The sequence below is a fragment of the Anomalospiza imberbis genome, chromosome Z, assembly GCF_031753505.1.
Source record: "Anomalospiza imberbis isolate Cuckoo-Finch-1a 21T00152 chromosome Z, ASM3175350v1, whole genome shotgun sequence".
In the NCBI taxonomy this organism is placed as follows: domain Eukaryota; kingdom Metazoa; phylum Chordata; class Aves; order Passeriformes; family Viduidae; genus Anomalospiza; species Anomalospiza imberbis.
This window is the reverse complement of record NC_089721.1, coordinates 10256657-10276654: the sequence shown is the minus strand read 5'-3', so window position 1 is coordinate 10276654 and position 19998 is coordinate 10256657. Positions and strand designations below refer to the sequence as shown.

At 39.0% G+C, this 19998-nt stretch overlaps 1 protein-coding gene across 1 annotated transcript; it reads left to right on the top strand.

Annotated features, from left to right (window-relative positions):
* The first annotated feature begins 500 nt into the window (after window positions 1-500).
* AMACR (alpha-methylacyl-CoA racemase) lies at window positions 501-18409 on the top strand. The gene is made up of 5 exons (XM_068177536.1): window positions 501-895; window positions 3564-3707; window positions 6238-6398; window positions 10590-10776; window positions 17845-18409. The coding sequence occupies exons 1-5, from the start codon at window positions 598-600 to the stop codon at window positions 18252-18254; spliced, it is 1200 nt and encodes a 399-aa protein (XP_068033637.1). The 5' UTR covers window positions 501-597; the 3' UTR covers window positions 18255-18409.
* Window positions 18410-19998: the final 1589 nt, after the last annotated feature.

The following is a 19998-nucleotide window of genomic DNA, read 5'->3' as shown; positions in this document are numbered from 1 at the left end:
TCGGCTGGAGACGATGACATCCAACCTCAGACTTCAAAGGCTGGTCTTGATGATGTTGGGGGTCTCTTCCATCCTGAATGGTTCTGTGATTGTATGACTTTCCTGCCCTTAGGCTGTAGGGGTGTTAAAAGCCCATGGTTCCTTTTGTTCGGGGTCCCTAAACGGAGGCAGCGCATCACTCTTTGTTGTTTGGTTATTGCATCACAGTTAAATTATTTTAAGGATTTGGTCGTGCGAGCCTCTGGTATGGGAGAGCTAGTGTGAGTGTGAGGGGCTGTGCAGCTGCCAAGGGGCCTCGGTCCCAGCTCAGGTGGTGCGGGTCGGACGGCCAGGGTGGCTGGCTCCTGGGTGGTCGGACAGGGAAGTATCCCCAGGGGCAGCTGCGTGCCGATCCCGGCTGCAAGAGAACGCCCACTCCTCCTCACCGCGAGCCGTTCCGGAGAGTAGTGGAGCAGCCCGCGGCGCTCAGGGCTCTGGGTGAAGAAACACCGGAGAGGCAGGGCCGGTGCCCCCGGGCGAGGGGCGGCAGGAGCCCGCCCCGGCCCCCGGGGCCGCGCGAGAGCGGGCGGGACGGCCCCCGGGCCGCCTCCGCGATCGATGTATGGGCACTCGACAGCGGCAGAGGAGGCAGCGGCGATGGCGCTGAGCGGGGTGCGGGTGCTGGAGCTCGCCGGGCTGGCGCCCGCGCCGCTCTGCGGGATGATCCTCGCCGACTTCGGGGCGCAGGTGGTGCGAGTCGACCGCCTGTCCCAGTCCGCCGCGGCCTTGGCGCACGGAGACGTGCAGGCCCGCGGGAAGCGCTCCTTGGCGCTAGACCTGAAGCAGCCGCAGGGCGCCGCGGTGCTGAGGCGGCTGTGCGGCGGGGCGGACGTGCTCATCGAGCCCTTCCGCCACGGTGAGGGCCCGCGGCCGGCGGGGAACCGTGCCGGGGCGGCGCTGCGGCCGCGGCGCCCGGGCCGGGCCTTGAGGGGCGAGCAGGAGGTTGGAGGTGCGGGGCCGCGGGTTGCCGTTCTGAGAGGCTCCCGCCTGGCTGTGGCCTCTGCGATACTGAGTGGGAAGCGTGCAGGGAAGAGCTCTGGGGGTGCTTCTGTGAGGCGGATTTGTGCTCTGCAGCCGCCATGTGAAACCCCAGGGAAAGACCGCCGGGAGCGCTCGCATAGGGCTGTGCCCCGGCCGGGCTCTGGAGGAGCAGGAGGGTGTCCGAGCCGAGGGGTCACACCGAGCTTGGAGCCGTGGACGAGCAGGAGGGTGTCCGAGCCGAGGGGTCACACAGGGCTTGGAGCCGTGGACGAGCAGGAAGGTGTCCGAGTCCAGGGGTCACACCGAGCTTGGGGCACCATCCTGCGTGATGTCCAGGCCTGCTGCTAAAGTCCAACGCTTGTCGCGGTTGCTGTGCCGTTCAGAGTTTGAGCTTACAATTCCTCTGAAGGCAACAGATCCGGCATTATGGTTACACATTTATAAAGCACATATCCCAGGGAGAGGAATATAAGAGTTACATGTGTTAAATAGAGTAGTATGATTCTGTTGTACGGGGTTACTCTGATTTGGGATCAAATCCAGGTTATGAACTACAGTCCTTACCTTCAAACGTCATGGTTAATTTTAGGAAGTTGCTTTCTGCAAACTAGTCACTTCTTGCCAGTCTTAAGTCTACTTTATAAAAGCCTTCCTTGTGATTTTGCAAGTACTTTCCATTTTTAACGTAATGTTAAAAGACAAATTCTTTAAATACTCAATTACAGAATTTTTCAGTTTTCCAAAACTGTCTTTTAAAGAGAACTTTTGGCTCATTTTTTAATTACAGTATGCATATTTACTAATTTATAGGCATGCTTAACATCTGATTTTCAGTAGCAAAATTGATGCCTCTGTAAGATCAATGGACTTTTCAGATTGACCGCATTTCCTCTGTTTATAAGCCATACACAGGCACTCACCTGATGGTAATGTCAGTGTCCCTGGGTGCTCCTTGAGGGTGCTGTTCTGTTAGAAAAGGTCAGGTTGGACAGGGCTCTGTTTACACGAATCTAGTTGAAGATGTTTCTGCTTCCAGTAGGGGGTTGGAGTAAGTGACCTTTACAGGTTCTTTCCAACCCAAACCATTCTATAATCATGCTTCATTGAGGAGCTAGCTGAAATGTTTTGGAGATTTTACGGACAGTTCAAAGATAGGAGACTTTAACAGTTAGACATCGTACATCATAGACAGACAGTGTGTCACAAGTAATTATTTTCCTTTGGAAAATGGGTTTTACTCCCTAGAAGCTGATAAAAAAAATTAAAAAGTTAAATTCAGCTTTTTCCTTGTAGCTGATCTCCTGGTTTTTCCTTATGAAATTTTGTTTTCTTTGGTTTTATGGGCATTTGATGGGGTTTTTTTTCAGTTGGAAGTACAGGCAATTTTGTAACTAGATACTAGGTTGTAAGGGCCTATAACTAGGCAGATTTGCCTGAACTAGGCAAATCTGTGACCCATCATGAGACTGCTGGAAAACGGTGAGAAGGTGAAGAAGGCCCAAGCTGCAGAACAGTTTCTTGCAAGGCATGAAGGCATGTGACCTTACAACAATGACTTTGTGAAACCAGAGGGTTTATTTGTCATCCTCTTTCCACTTGTGCATTTGAAAATCATGCATTTTGCCAAATTTCACTGCTTTATTCTTGGGAGTGATCACTTGCTGCTGCCCAGTAATTAGTACAGTAGAAATGGATCTGAATTAAATTGATGGTGTACTAAAAATATGGACTAGTTTTGTGAGACAAGCTGGAGTAATAGGTTCTGGCATGGAACAGGCATTGAAATTATGTTATCCCTTCGATTCAAAATATGTGGCCCAGCAGTGCCAGTATAGATCATTGGTAAAAGTCTGACCAAACTGCACTGAACCAGTAAGAAATTATAATGTATTGCAATTCAAATTTATTCTCCTAAAACCACTGTTTTAGGACTGCAAGATTAAAATTTTACCCTTGATTTCTGTAAATCCATGCTGATTCAACTTACATACCATTGATTCTAAAAGTTCCTTATTCCCTGCTTTAAAAAAGAACACATTTACTTGTGTGTGGTTTTTACAGATCATCTGTGGAATAGTGGCATGGTCCAGTCACGTCAGTGAGTTAAAACACACAGGAACATGAGTTACTGAGAAATGGTGAAGAAGGTATATTCCAGTTAAATAGAGATGAAATTTCAAATTATTTTAATATGGAAAATGTAAGAGTTTTCTCTTTCTCTTTTTTCCTTGTTTTACCAGCCTTTGGTAGCTTTCTGTCTTGTCCAGTGGTGCATGGTTTTCTCTCTGTCTTTTGGAGAAGTAAAACAGGAATAAAAGCTGAAAAAAAGATCCCTAAAGCCTAATTTCCTCTTGATTTGTATTAAAAATTTATGCAGTATGTTGGTAATTGATAATGTTCGTGTTGTGACATGGACACTGAAGTAAAATGTGCTACTTCATAAAGTGCAGTTGAGTTCTGCTGTTGTATTCTCTAACTTTGAGCCATTATGTTTTGAGTATTACTAAATGTGAATTTGAATTCCTTGCTTATGTCTTTTTAAGGTGTCATGGAAAGACTTGGGCTTGGCCCAGAGGTCCTTCTACAGGAGAATCCCAGACTCATCTATGCTAGACTTACTGGTTTTGGCCAGACAGGAAAATATGCCAAGTCTGCGGGTCATGACATCAATTACTTGGCTTTATCAGGTAAGCTGTAAAATTTCCTGTTAAATAAAGTTTCTTTCCCCGCTTTGATCAAAATTCAAGAACTTGTTGAAAGCAGATAGCTCAAAATTTATTTGAGGTGTACTCTGATAAAACAGCTGATCTGAAGAGTCTCTGTCAGTGAAATGGGGCTTTCCTTTCACTGTGCTTTTCTCTGATGCCTTCAGTCGGCTCTGGCACTTGCTTAGCTCCTCTGTAAACTTCCTGACAAGTCAAAAACTGGTCAGAAGAAATGAGGACATTTTCTACCAGGTTATTAAGATGAAACAGCTCATTGAGGGGTCCAACCAACCAGTCAGCACACGAAAGGAGGAAACGTATACTGGACCGGCTGTTTGTTTTGCCAGCAGCAGCCAGCTGTTACAGGCTGGATCAACATGTCTTCCCAGGCTGTACATTATTTTCCTGCCTTTGTGCTATTCTATCTGAATGAAGTATCAAATATTTTTTCTGAAGAGAGGACTGAATATTTTCTTCAGGGCCCCTCTCCTAGAAGTTCTGTATACTTATAATCCTGAAAGGGCTGCAGATTATTTTATGTGCTTGTGAGCAGAATTTTTTGAGGAAAGAAAAATTAGGCAGCATATGGCAATTGAGATCTTGTGCTTTTTTGCTTGTAAATATGTCTCCACTGTTACCAGCTGAAAGGAAGTAGGCTTCAAATAAAGTGGAAATGCTACATTTCATTAAGGTATTGTGGACATTATGCTGGTGTATGCTGGTTTTAAGTGGTACGATTTTACAAGTATGCAGTAGCAAACAGAAAAAAAAATTATGTATCTCAGGTGCTGCCCTTTCATGCGTGGCCCTACCTCCTGCTCTTCACACTACTTCTGTCACTGATGTGTCTCTGAACCTGTGAAGGAGGAGAGAAGGTGGCCCAAAAGTTCTTGGCTTCCCACTGGATAAAGTAGTTCTTGTAGGAAAGGGATGGAGCAGAGGCAATGCAAACCTGGTGATCTGGTATCTCCTACTATGAGGGGTCATAATGTTGTGGAGTTAAATTTCTTTAGAGATGGATTCAGTCTTCCCTCATGGAAAATTTTAGAGAGTAGAAAAGATTAAAGGAAAGATGCCTCATTTGAAACACTTTGACTTTATGTTAAGATGATTTCAAAGTATGAGGGTATTTTTATTTGTTAGTAGTAGAGGGAAGGAGTCAGTACAGAAACAGCATGGTCCATCCCTATCTTTGTTTGTAGTACCTTCTGGTTTACAAATAAAATTATTTTTATCTCTGGAGCTGATTTAATCAGTAGTGTTTTGGTTAGTGATATCTTCCTAAAATAATTTTGCTTGAAATTTCACAGATCCAAGTTTTTCTGCCTATTAAAAGGAAGTAGAACAAGGTGTTTGAGAGGTGTCATTCCTCAAAAATGAGATCTCATATTCTGAGTATTTTTCTAATGAGCTTTGGCTTCCTTTAAATAAAAAATAGATTGTGTTAGGAGCTCTTAAGAAGTCAGTATATGAATTTTCTGGTGCCTGTGACAACTTTTTAGACTATTAAAAGGAAAGTTTTAGGCAGCAGCAGGGGTTTTACTCCTGCACTGCAGGATTTGGAACCCTTTTATACTGTGCACTCTGTTGCATGCCTGTAGAAAGTGCATTAGACTATTAGTTAATTAAACAGTGCATCAGAACTGTGCAATTCTCAAGAAATTCTGACCATGTATTCCACAAGTCTCGGGCCTCCGGCCACAGACACAGGAGAGGGATGATCACACTGCAGTTTCTTGCTTGCCCAAAGGGAATCACTATGAGGTAACTACAACGAGTAAGGTCACAGTAAAGAGGTTGTTCAGAATGGTAGAGAAATGCTAACAAATTCTAAGCTCGGACTGAAGTAAACTGGCTTAGCCTTTGCTCTAATTCCTTTTGTTTCTGCATAATTGGTGGCATAAACATAGGTTCCTTGTGTTTACATTGCCTGCATTCAGAGATAACCTTCCTGTGTTAGTTACTTGTTCTTATATGCAACCTTTTTTTTTCCAAAGGTGGTTGGAGAGGCAGGATAGGACTGAAGCACAGTTGTCAGTGTCAGATCCTTTGTTATGATTATTAGTTCATTTTTATGAGCACATAAGACTATACATCTGCATTTTTACTTTAAAATATTCAAAGAAGAACACTTTATCAGAGTGGCTTTGAGACACATTCATAATGCCTCTTATGGGTGAGATTCAGTGCATGTACAAAGTACTAATATAGAATTACTGCACCCAGGGTTGGGTTTTTTAAATAAAATGTTGTCCCTGTGTAGTCAAAATATCAACATTTATCTGTGAGAATTTTTAAAATCTCTTTAATTAATTACATCTTCCCTAATGTGATTTCATACATTTTTACTTTTGTGAATTAAAGAGCCAGCCAAGCAGAAATAAAAAACATTAAAAGTTTGCTTTATGCCTTATTTATTTGCATAGTTTGAAAATAATTAAACTTTTATTGTAGAAATGAATGTTTGTAATTAATTTTATGCTTATCCTTGCTTTGTTTTCTCTTTTGTCAGGTGTGCTGTCAAAACTGGGTAGAAAGAACGAAAATCCTTATGCACCTGTAAACCTTCTGGCTGATTTTGCTGGTGGAGGTGTCATGTGTGCACTGGGCATTGTTATAGCCCTCTTTGAACGTGCCAGATCTGGCAGAGGGCAGGTCATTGATGCAAGTATGGTAAGCTTGTTCTCAAGGAACTTGTGGTTTCTCAGGCTTTCTTAGGTGTTCTCCTACTCTAAATCAGGGAAAGGGAGGAGATTGTAAAGTTTAAATTGGAGAATTTGGGAAAGGGAAAGTGAGTGATCTCATAAAATGGCTATTCCTTCTCATGCAAGCAATTTTCATTAATCACTGCTGGCATAACATCCTTATGTCATGGAATACATACTGCAGCCTCTCCCCTCTCCCTGCTTTTGCCTGTCTGCCTTCTTCACAAAGTATTAGCTCTAGGTATCTGATGAATAAGTGTGATGTATGAAGATAGGTTGTATAATAAACAATTGGCTTACTGCGTAACAGCAAAAATGACAATACTCTTGCAATAAAAATTGCATTAGCTTTATTCAAGGATACATTTTCTTATGATTTTGTGACAGGTCATATCTCATTTAGAAACCCTGTTCCCTGGGATAGTTACACTGCCTATGGATCATTGCCAAGAAGTCAATTTCAAACACAAATAAATGAAAGGCTAAATTAGCTTAATAAATATTTTTTCCACTGGAAGGCCATCTATACACAGAGGAAAATGAAAAAATTAACAAGTGGAGTTCTATAGATGTTGGTTGGGGTTTTTTTTTCTGTGTTTTCTCCTATAATCTGAATGACAGATGAGCTATTGTGTTTAGTAAATTTACAGATGATACACATATGTGAAGGACTACAAGTATGCTGGACTTGGATTGAATTGAAAATGACCTTTTCAGATTGGAGCAATGACCTGAAAGAACTGGCTGCCATTCATGGACATTGCTGCTCTGTAGTCCTTTGTAGGCAGAAACAATTTGTTGCACAAATGCAGTAAGAGTAAGAGAACAATTGGCTAAAGTACAATCCTGGGAGTTTGTAGTAGTCACAAGTAGAACATGAGTCAACGATATCATGCTGTTACAAAACACATACATACTGTATTAGGATGTATAAACAGGAAATAGAGCCAGCAAAGTTTCTGAAGCAATTATACTAATCTATTCAATGTTTATGAAATCTCAGGAAAATAATGTTTCAGACACTGACCATCATCTTTCAAAGTTGCTAATTTGAGGAAGCCCAAGTAGCACAAAAAAACTTATGACCTAAAAGAAGACTCTAAAAAGATGACCTAAAAAAAAGAATTGAAGGAGATTGTGTATTTGTAAAATAAAAACTGTGGAGAATTGTAACAAGTCTTCAAATACTGAAAAAGATACTTCTTGTAGTTTGTAGTATTATCAAATCTTCCTTATCACAATTCAGCTAATTAAAAGAATTAGTTAGAAGAGGAATCATTTAAGTCTGCTAATGTTCTAATGAAATTTGTAGCTCATTTGGAGTAGAATGTGTTGTGGGGCTTTTTTAAGCCCTTAAAATTGTCTTTTCCAATTTTTTCTTGTCTCATCATAATTGTGGAATTTACAGTTTCCTGCTGATGTGCTTGGTGACCTGTGAAATGGACGGAATATTGTCCAGTATCAAAGGATGTACTTTACCTAGTACTTGGTCACATTCCTTATTTCTTGAATAGACTCTCAGTGACACAATTTATGAAAATCATCCATGCATCATCAGCAGTAAAGACTGCAGTAAGTTGACTGGTTGGTGAGCCTGTTTTTACACCTAAGTTGTTTTTTTTTTTTGTAGAATAAATTGTTTTAAAAATCACAACACTGCAGCATTTCAGCTGTTTTGTTTTAACACTGTTTTTGTTTAAGAGACTCTTTACTTAAGCTGTTGTACAATTTAGGTATTCTGAATATGTTAAAGACTCAGACACATGGTAGAATTTTCTACAGTAGAAACTGCACTGTGCAAAAAGTAGACAATGGATCCTGCATTTCATCTGCCTGTCTCAGAAGAATTAAGTGCCTGGCCTGAATTGATTCCTGCTGGTTGCTGTCCCTTCTCATTGACCCTATAGGGATCATGGCTATCTTACAGGAAGCCAGATTGTTGCCACGTGGAATGGACACTGGGATGTGACACAGTAGGCACAATTGTACCTCTTCACTCTTGCACCACACTGGAACAGAGGCATGTGAGTCAGGGCCACAGTTTGGGTTCACTAGAGTTTCAGCCACAGAACCTTCTGCTGATGGTAGGCATCTGACTGAGCATAACTCACTCTTTGTGAAGAGACAGCCACAGGAAAGCATGCTGGTAGTAATAGCTTGCATAATAGTCTCATGGCGGGAGCACTTAGCAGTGCAACAGAAGACTGAGGTTCCAGGTTTTCCTCAGCCTGGAGGTACTCAAAACCAAAACACCCACATCCTAGAAGCCTGCATCAGTCACGAGGATAGTTTAGGTTGGTGTGGATTCATTCCCACATTTGTTTGAGGTTTTTTTAGTCTGTGGAAAGAACAGAAAGCTTGCGGAGCAGACAGGTCACCCATTAGGGTGATGCCTCTGGATTCTTGTGCCAGCTTCAGAGACTGCAGATGTTCTTAAATGAGGGATACATGAAACACATAACTCTTATAATCATTCTGCAATTACACTTAAGTGGAGTCTCTCCGTGTTATCCTTTTCATGTTGTAAAAGAAGGTGACCACATTAGTGAGTGTGTGGTGTTATTTTTACATGCCTCTGGTGGTCTGGTGCAGATGTTAAGACATTTTTTTTTATTTCTCTCTGAACTGTGGGCCTCAGGCAGAACCTAGCTGTCCAGTTGCTCAGACAGGGATATTTCTTAAGTCCCTATACCAGTCAAAAACAGATGTACTGTTTTACTTTAAGTGTTTACTGGGTAAGTAGCACATAGGTGTTGTACAGCTGCTGACTAAGAGTTTTGTCAGGACCAAAATGTAGTTTTCAGTTAGGTCTTATTCTAATATTTTCCCCATCTTTTACTATCCTTACTTTCAGTGCTTTTTGTGTAATATTACTTTTTGTTAATATGAGCAGTGCAATATCAGGTCATTAGTAAAACAAACTTTATTTTAACATCCTTGCAATAATTTTACAGATCTGTAGATGAAGGTATGCAGTATTTTCTCATATGAAAGTACTATAATTGACTTTAGCATGTGACAGTGAGGATAGAAGTATTCCTGTCCTTGAAGAAGTACTAGAGCAGAGCCCAAGTAACACACATTAAATGAAGAAGCCCTCTTGACTGCATGCTTCAGCAATTTGCATGTTTTAAATTTTTGCATAGAAAAGTATAAACTAATGGATCTTTCCACATGAAAATTTAGTAGCCTTTTTTTTTGGTACAGTGTCTATTCTTTTCTCTATAGACAATATTAGGTTAGTTTCATGCAGCTGAAAATGCATGAATCAAGTGATTCTCAGAATAATACAGCTCAGGTTTTAATCTGTTCTACTGGAATGTTTCTAGTCATACACTATTAACTGGCGTATCTTTACTTACAGTACTTTCAATACAGTTGAAAGAAAATTAATTGTACTGATAAGCAAAACTGTAGGATTTGATTTTTCTTTTTCTTGAAAGACTGGCCCAACTTTAGTAATTATTGAAAAGCTGAACAAACTGAATTTTCATCTAGGTGTACTGCACAAATACAAAATTTGGAGGAGCGATTTGGAATGGGATTACTCATGTATTCTAACACTGTATTCATCAGACTCTTGTCTATGTAGAGATTCTTTTGCTATGTGTGTGTAGCTGCCAGTGATGACAGCTTTTGTTTTAACCTAGTGTTGGAAATTTTATTTTATTTCCTTCAAATTTTCTTCTAAAAATAGCAGTCTTCCTATAATCAGTATGTTTAAAGGAGATAAAAATTTGGTATTTATGGGACTGGCACATATACCTTGTTTTCCAGAGGTTTAGAAGGTGTTGATGGCTATCTGATGCTTAATGTTGCATAGAGCTAAGAAGATTGTCCCATCACTTGTAATTACTCACTCACAGTAAACTTGCTAAATGAGGAAGCTTTGTTCATTGAAAGTGTGTTGTCCGTCTGAAGCTGCCTGACTATATTTATGCTCTTTCTTATTCTCTATTTCTAGATTATTTCACAGTGTAAACAGTAATTGAAAATTTTAAGAAATGGAACTGCTTACCAGAGATTTTGTCATTTAAAATCTTAGCAAAAGGCAGAATTGGGAATAGCTTTTGTTGTTTTGTTTTATATAAAATTTAGATAACATGCCAACTAATTTACTGGAGCTTTTATTTTTTTTTTTTTTCTCTCAATCTTCAAGGTAGAAGGAGTGGCATACCTAAGTTCTTTCCTGTGGAAGTCACAAAATTTGGGACTTTGGAGCCAGCCTCGAGGTGAAAACCTGCTAGATAGCGGTGCGCCTTTTTATGAAATCTACAGGACCTCTGATGGAAAATTCATGGCTGTTGGTGCCATTGAGCCTAAATTTTATAACCAGTTAATAAAAGGTGAGTAGGTTGGAGCAATTGTTTCATAACAGCAAAGCATGATTGAGTGAATTCTTTCACAGTTGGTTTTGATTCATGATGCAGAGTTCACAGAATCACTAGGTTGGAAGAGACCTTCAAGATCATCGAGTCCAGCCCATGCCCTACACCTCAACTATCCATGGTACCAAGTGCCACATCCAGTCTTTTTATAAACACATCCAGGGATGGTGACTCCGCCACCTCCCCAGGCAGACCATTCCAGTACTTTATCATTCTTTCAGAAAAAACTTCCTCCTAAAAAATGGGAAATGGGATTTCTTTGTAAAAGTCAAACACTTCCTGAACCTTGTTGGGAAGTTGTGCAACAGTTTAATTGACTTTCTTTCCCAGCCATTAATTTATTTCCTTTTCACCTTGATCTTGAAAAAGAAAGGGGAGTTGATCATTCCATCATCGATTATTTGTAGTTCTTTGAAATGTTTTTCTCATCCCATCCCCAAGAGATTTTCTTGCTTGCATAGTAGCTGAAGAACAAAAGTAAATATAAAACTGTATCAAAGTAAAATTCAAGCTCTTGCCCTGGGAGTTAGGTAATTTGCAATTCCAATAAATATTTTCAGGGAGAATGCTTGTATTAAGTACAAAGCAAATGAGGAAAAAAATAAGGCTGCATATTCAAATACCCATATGTTTGGCTTCAGTTATCAAACACTGGCCTGCAGTATTCATGACCTGCAGTATTTTGTTCTTTGGAGACTAAGTTGAATCACTTAAGCTACAGGACTGGGATAGAATCTGTACTTGTTCAAAAAGCACCAAAATTCTGCAATGGGGTGTGGTTCTGTTTGTGAGTCATTCTCTGTGAACTTTTTCTGGACAGTCCTAACTTCTTTTTATTGATCATTGTTACGGAGCAAGACTTGGGCTTTTCTCTCTCAGCCAGGTTATCTAGAGATAAGCCTATGATGGATGAAACCAGTAGCCACATGGTATAATGTGGTCACTGATGGTCTCTGTCTTCTTTAGATGACTCTTTACTGAGGAAAATGCTAAAATTCTGCTTTTCTTTTAGTTGTTTCTCAGAAATTTAGAGCTTAAAGTTAGAGCAACTGAGAATTCTTCTGCTTATTTTCGGGCACCCACGCTGGACAACTTTATTTTCGTGTTTGGAAGTACTCGTTATGTTTACAGTGTAGAGAAGTTGCTTGATTTTAACAGCTGAGGTTTCAAAAACAGTTATTCCAGCAATAAAGAGCTAGTGTGTATCCACTTGTAAGTAGACAACGACTGCAATCATTGTTGCACGTTTCAGTCTGTTTCTGCCATATTTTAAAAATACAATGTATATGCTGCAGTCTTCGAGGAAATTTTGCTTTTTGGCTGTAATTGTATCACTATCTTTGCTTGTTTACACTCGGTGAGTTTCCTTTGTTTATTTTGTGAAAATGTGTTGTTTAAAGTAAATGACCAAATTCAAGATTTTCTCATAATATTGAATTTTACGTAACTGCTCTTTTGTTATTTTGTTTGAGGTGCATATGATGATCTGTTCAGATTTTCACGTTGGAAATATTTATTCCTTTCAGCACTTAGGGTTTCAATCTTTCTGAAGCAATAGTGCACTAAATTAGAACAGCAGAAACGTCTTGTAACTTAGGGGTTATTTCCTTCCTGGGATACTTATTGCAGAAATTAAATTCAGAACTTAAGCCTTTGAATATTACGGGGAAGACAAAGGTGCCTGTGAGAATTGTATTGCTCTTTCACAAATCTGAGGATCTTTGACTTAAGCTGAGTCGTCTGTTTCAGGCATTAACCCCAGCTTTGAAGTGGATTTAAAATGCTATGTTCCAGTAGCAATTTCCATACTTTCATTTTTATGAAATATGGAGCTTTTCTCCATATTTCTGGTCAGTTCTGCTGGTGAGCAATTTGGTGCTGTTCCAGATGAAATATATTAAAAAACCACTGGATGTCTCTCTGTCCATATTCAGAGGGTAGATTAGTTTTGCCACTCCCATAGAATGAGAGTACAAGGATATGGGTGTAGCAGATGTCAGTTGGAGATTTAAAGACTGCAGAATTGAGAAAGGAGTGTGATGCCTCTGAACGATTTGTCTCTACTCACAGAATTCTGCTTAGCCAAAGCAGAACTGATTTCCTTTTGGTTTTGGTTCACTTCAGTGTTTTCCTGCAGAGTTCCTGCAGGAAACCAGTGCTGGACCCAAGTGCAGTTAATGACATGGTGAGGAAAGTTCTTAAGGAGGTTGCAGAGGGAAACTAAATTATAGAAAATAAAGCATATTAGTTTGAGAATATTGTTGGCTTTGTAGATTGTGCTCAGCAGGGACAATTGCCAGAAATTGCCAGAAATTTATTAATTAAATAATTTTCAAAAAGGCTTAATGGGAAACTGAAGCTATATAAAATAGATGGAGTAGAGAAGTATTTTAGGCTCACTATTGACTATTTGCTATTAACAGACAAGCTGTAGTCCTTGTGCTGGTATTAATTTTATTACTACAAAAATCAGACAATGAATAGCTAAAATGTCTTGGCATCTTATGAAAAATATAATGGAAGAAACATTTGCTACTAACGTTAAGCCTTGCTCTTTTGACAGAAAGAGACAGAATGTCTTTCTGACCTGTGAATTGCTTCTGCAGGTTTGTTCTGTTTTTTAGCAATAGCTGCTTAGCCTTGCTGCAGCCATGCTACAAGGGGCGTGAAGAACACAGTAAATACTGTGGAGCAGGTGAGAGTAAAGGTTTAATTCTGAGTTATATGGTGTAAAGTCAGTTACAGAGGGTGAACTTAGTGTCCACTTATATTGATACAGAAAGCACTGACAGTCACTGAAGTACTGAACTTTAGTTCCTACTCCACAGGACCCCTTCCATACTACTTCAGTACTCCTGAATTGTATTCTTTCTGTTTAAAAAAAGAGGGAAAAATTCAAAAGCAATTAAAAACATAGTTTACATCATTATGAAGGATTTCCATGGGACTCTCCATTTTATGATTGTTAAGCATTGTGTACTGTATTAAAAATCTGCTGATATACTGAATGCAGTACCACATTTTATCGAGACATGCAACATGGGCAGACATTTTCCTCGTTATGTTTTAGACTCAGTTATACATAATGTTATGTTTTATTTTAATGTATTTATTTTGATAAGCCTTAAACATTGTACAGATACTGTAGAGCGCCAGGCTTCTGCTGCATCAAAACATTTGCAACTGTGTTAATTGAGTATGTCAGCTTGGAGTACAGCCATGGATACATTTGCAATGAGGCGTGTAGTACTGTGGGCCTGATCAACTGTCACTTCCTAAAAAAAACTTAAGTTTTAGAAATATTGATCAGAGAAAAAACTTTACATTGTTACTTTAATGAAATTTCAGTATTCTCTTCTGAAATATGGGATATTCTGAAATTCAGTTCCCTTTCACAATGAGAACAAATTTTATTTAGTCAGAAAAAGAACAATGGCCTTCACCTTGCGGCTGTTGTTTAGCCCAAAATTAAGGTTTCCCATGCTAGATGATTTTATTCAGTCATGTTATGACAACATAATTTCCAAATTACTCTGCTACGACCATACATTTTTTAAAAGAAAATTAGCAAGTTAAACCAAGAACATCCTAAACAAAACTCTGCTTTTAAAATAGTATGACTGAAATAATATAAAAAACTGTTTTAATTTCTGACATACCAAAGCAGTTTCAGTGATTAATCTAATGAATTTTGCTGGTTTCTTTCTCTTGAAATTGGTGCCTGATCTTACTACAGTTTGACTAAGAAGTTCTGTAGAAATACGGATTTCAGCTTGCTCCATCAATAAACGATGTGGGGATATATGTCAATAAAGCTATAACATTTGAAGGAGATTTAAAGTTACATCATTATAGGGAGACATTATTTCAGTTTTCAAAAATCATTTCAAAGCTGTACTGAAGTAGGTTGACTGGGCTCTTCCATACAAAAACTCCTAGATGAAAATTTAAACAAAAAGACTTGGAACTAAGTCGTGATTGCTTTATAAGATATTCTGTGTAAAAGATACTTTGCTTTTCATTACACTGGGTGAAATCTGTGCTCCTGTGGTATCCCAGACGATTATGTGCCATGTAATAGTTTCCTTGTTGAGTCAGTCACTCCTGCTCTGATACTGCTCATCTGCATCACAAATGGTGAGCACACGCTGGAAAATGAGAACTTGTAGAGTTTAAATGCTCTCAGTTCATCCTGTTTAAAGCTGAAGTCTTCAGTGGTAAGCAGAAAATGAGCATGTAATATTAAATTCCAGGTTCTGCATGTTGTTCCAGTTTGCCAGAGAATGTGCAGTGAGGCTCAGCCAACTTCCCATCTGCCATAATCATCAAAAATAATTGTGTAATGGGAAAATGGTAGAGCTCTGCTCATGTTGGACCTGCTGCTAGAAGCCAAACCATAGTTAATAAGAAAATGAGTCTGTGAAACAGAGTTTCCACTTGACAAGATTCCATGCTTTGAGACAGAAGCTCAAGTAGTGAGTATTTACTTACCTTTTGTGGAAGGTAAATTTGCCTTACCTCTTACTATGAACTACTTATAGTTCATAAATAAACTATACTGCACTGTTTGTCACTAGTGGAAGACTCTGAAAATCAATAATAAAATTAATTTTGAAAATACTGCTAGCTTTTATCTGATCATGATGTTCAACCAGTGTGAGTTACCTTCAGCTGATCTCATTTTAAGATGACATGAATGGTTATGGACACAAGAGTGTAAGTTCAGTGATTTAAGGTGCACATGGCTTGATAAAACCATAAGGACTGATCATTTGTAGTATAATTTATTGTGGTATCCTCAGGCATTTCTAATAAGATGTGAGAATACTTATTTTGTCTTTGACTGTGATGAATTTCTTCTGAGAGTGAACAACTGCAAGGCTGTGTTTCTGAGTCTGGAGACTGGCAATTTCTGTATGTTTTCCTCTGAAGTGCCAAAATACCATTTCAAAGCATGTATTCGTTTTCAAAACTATGTTTAATAATCTTGTGATCAACAGTGAAATTCTTAAGTGCTGTGTTAAAGTGGGGGGGGTGGGGACCGTGGGCCCCAAGAAGTGCACATTGTACAGATTATGAATGAAGAGAAAGAACTTACGGAGCAGAAGAAAAGGAATTATCTCCCTTTCTTCTCCCCTGTATGTTTAAGCCGCAATATGTCTACCTCACTCAGTGGTAAGGAAGCCATAGAAAGACAAGATATTTTAGGTATTTTCTGCCTATCTACAGCTAAAGACAAGAGGAGGTCTGCGTAAATTCTGTCTGCAAACAGCCCTCTATTACCCAAGCCTGTAACAGTTGTTAGTCTGATTATCAATCTAATACCAGATAACCAAAGATATAAAAAAGAATGCTCAAAATTCAGTTTTGCAGAGCTCTACATTTCCTTTGCCTTTTACAGGGAACTTCTGTTTTCTAAGAAGGTCTTTTTTTTGTTACTTATGCATTATGATGATAGTTGTTTTCTAATCTTTCTAAATTCTCAAATTAGCATCTTTTGTATCCCTGCTTTTTCTGAATTTTTCCTGCTGTGTTCATGCTCCTGAATTTCAAAATGTGACTGTTAGAACAGCCTTCAGTAGATCACTTCTGATTTCTATTTGGTATCATATATTCTGATAATACTTCTCCATTTTGAAACTGTAGTTCAATTGCCTTTTCTCTTTCTTGTTTTTTACCTCCTTTTTGAGATAATCTCTGCACTAAGTGATAAAAATTCATGCATCTCCTTGAAGTAGCAGAATGAAAGAGCAAAGACTGCAGAGAGCAGAATCCATGAGAACAGAAACAGATATTGGAAACTGTTCTGGCAGCACAAAAGAGATGTAAGCTCCCCAGTGAGAAGGGATGTGATGCTTAGTTCAGGGATAGACCTAAGACTTGCCTAGTTCAGGAAATTGTTATTACAAGGCCTTGTGTGCCCATGCTTTGCTCTGGTGTCTCAGAAGGGATGTGCTTAGCGTATACCTGGGTGGTCCTTGCAACTGAGATGAAAAGCAAGGTTATTGAGCAGTTAGTGAGTCAAAGGGCTGAGGGAATTGGAACCTGGGAAGCGTGCTGGAGCAGAGGGAGCAGGAGATACTGCTGGAGCCTCTGGACAGTGGAGTGAAGAAGCAGGTCACTCTGCTTGCAGGCACCTGCAGCTGAGCTGCCACATGTGGATCAAGCTGGGCACATCTATCCACACCATCTTCTCATATGGGACTAGAAATAGCCCCATCATGTTGAAATTCAAACACTGCAGCTTGCTGAATGTCCCGCTCTGGCAGATGTGCTGGCTCTTGAGAGATAAGTGTATTGCTGTAGTCCACTATCGGTGATGATGAGAGACACAGGGAGACTCTGAGAGATGGTCAGAGGAATCCAAATTTATTGTGGATTACATATGCTTATATACTATTCTAGGAGGGCTAGTAATGTTTTTCTACAGTGATTGGGTTAATCATCACATAAACAAACTTACACATTTTACAACATCTCTTGCTTGCAGAACTTGATATGATTTTTTTTTTCTGGTAAGTCAGTCTGATTTAATCTTCAGCTAGTCTTGATTTAATCCTCAAAGTTCTGTTTGCTTTTGCCAAGGCATCCTGACTATCAAATCTCTTATGCTAACCAGGTCCAAAGTCTGTCATCAGTCTTGTGTCCCAATAGTCCAGGATCCATTCAGCAGATTTCTGTGTTGCTACTGCCAGGTAGAGAATATGATACCTATTATACAAGCTTTTCTCAGGACATTATTACCTCGAGACAGCTGCTGCTTCTGTGCAGTGTTCATACAAATGAGTGTTTATTATAGGTACGTACTTAAAAGGCTGTAGCTGATGCACTTTAGTCTAATTGCAAGTATCATAGAACACTTTATTCCTCTGCTCTCTGCCCTGCACAGATACCCAAATAAAGTTCAAAGTGACTTTAGTATTGCCTGCAAAATATTATCTTTTTGAGGAATGTACTTAGTTGTGGGAAGCACTTAGTAAATTATCTAAGCTGTACTATAGTTAAATTTTGCTTTTCTCCTTTCAGGTCTTGGGCTAAATTTAGATGAACTCCCTTCTCAGATGAGTTTCTCCCACTGGCCTGAAATGAAGAAAAAATTTGCATCCATATTTGCACAGAAGACACAGGCTGAGTGGTGCAGCATATTCGATAGCACTGATGCCTGTGTGACCCCTGTTTTATCCTTCGAGGGTGCTGCCTCACATCAGCATAACAAAGAAAGAAATTCTTTTATCAAAAATGATGAGGAAGAGATAAGTCCTAGGCCTGCTCCTGTTCTATCAAGGACTCCTGCTGTTCCCTCATGTAAAAGAGATCCTTTTATAGGAGAGCACACAGAAGAGATACTTCTAGAATATGGGTTTACTAAGCAAGAGATTGATAAACTTCATTCTGATAAAGCAATAGAATTGAAGGACCTAAAAGCTAATTTGTAATCTCTGACTGTGCATATCAGATAAATTTCAGGCTGATACTGTAAGCTTTTGTGCTTTAAAATTGAACTATGTGACAGATAAATTTTGGCATAATACTGATTTAAAATAATTTATATTTTTTAAATTATTGACATTTTAAATTTAATTTGGAAACAGACTTACACTGATCTGTTTTCTAGAATTATACTACAGTTGTTATCTGAAGATCTACATAGTTTACTTGTTAAGCACCTGTAAACTCTCAGAATGATGTTTAAATATTTTATCCTTTGGTTTGATTATTTTAATTCTTGGTTACACCATTGATTTGTAATACATGTTGTAATTACTTGAAAGCAATTATTTTAATAAAATGTAGTTATATTCTTCTTAAATGAGTGATTGTGCTGTTTATTCATTAATTAGAAGGGATTTTTTCATCTATTTTTCATATTATTAATTTGCTTTATCATGCTGAAACTATGGTCTAACTAATGCTATTCTCTTATGTGCTGCTGCAGAACTATTATCTCAAAGTTTATCTGTTTAACAGCCTGACTACATTTTCTCAATGCAGTCTCCTTATTATATATTACATTTGGAATATCATCTTGGCTAGAAACTAAATTCAGAATCAATTTTTTAAATTTTTAAAATATCTGCCAAATAATAATCCTTTCCTCTCCGTATGGAAAAATGGTTGTCAACTTTGCTGCACAGGTTTTAAACAATGGTTATTCCATGATACTTTTCACTTCCTTCAAACTTAAACTTTAATTTGAAACCACCTCTTTCAAGACAAAATAAGTATTTTTAAAGAATTAGTTATATGGTATTAATACAGTATTGTCCAATGAGGAGTTATGACATGAAGGGTTCGATGTTCTGATTATTCTGTCTGTTTTGCTGAAGATTGGTTTGTTGGTTACAAAGGCTTCCAAAGCTGAGCTATACTTTAGCTCATTTTAATGTGTTGTGGCAAAAATGTCAACATTATCACCATAAAAAAACTTTTTTACATTTTACTACATAAACCCCAGCCTGGAAGCAAGAATTATCTAGTAGGTCCTGGCAAGTTGTCTAAATCATCAGCAAAAACACCTGAGGTTTCCAGCTGATAATCAGTCTAGTGTAAGCTACTGAACATTATACAAGGTTGCCGTAGGACTTGACAAGTTTTTTAGTCCCAGATATATCTGATTGTGTTGGAGAAAAATCAGCGTTGTCAAATGTGATGTCCATCATGGATAAGTTTTGAAACCAAATTTACTGATGTCAATTTAAAACTTTGTGTTTCTTCAGGATAGGTTGGATCAGCTGCCTCCCTCAGATGGCTAACCTGAAAGGTACAGTTTGAGTAAGGTCGCTACAGGTTTCTTTTAAGGCCATCCCCTAGCAAGTAAGACTGTTTAAAAAACCCACCTCTAAGTAATTCTGATACTCTCTGTTTTCAGAAATCAAGAAATAATCAGTTCTTTTGAGGGCAGTACACAGCACATACAAAAAAGTACTCATCAGTTGCTTGCATTATATCTGCCTCTAATGCTCAAGGGCAATGGATAGGTTCACTTACTCATCCTTATGAAGTGCGTTGAAATCCTTTTTTTCCTGATAGATACAGGTTTTTTCCCCCCAGGTTAGTCAGCAGGGAATGGTCTGATGCTCATGTTTGCTGAATGGAAAGATGAGGACTGGGTTCCTGGTGTCACTGCAGTCTTACAGCAAGAGGAACAGCAGGCTAATCCTGTGCCCAGACCATGTGATG

Bases quoted from the DNA above. Each gene is read 5' to 3' on its own strand.
- AMACR (XM_068177536.1), top strand. From the start codon at position 598: ATGTATGGGCACTCGACAGCGGCAGAGGAGGCAGCGGCGATGGCGCTG. The intron at 6,399-10,589 runs GTAAGCTTGTTC...TCAATCTTCAAG, and splicing joins AGGTCATTGATGCAAGTATG to GTAGAAGGAGTGGCATACCT. The intron at 10,777-17,844 runs GTGAGTAGGTTG...TTCTCCTTTCAG, and splicing joins TTATAACCAGTTAATAAAAG to GTCTTGGGCTAAATTTAGAT.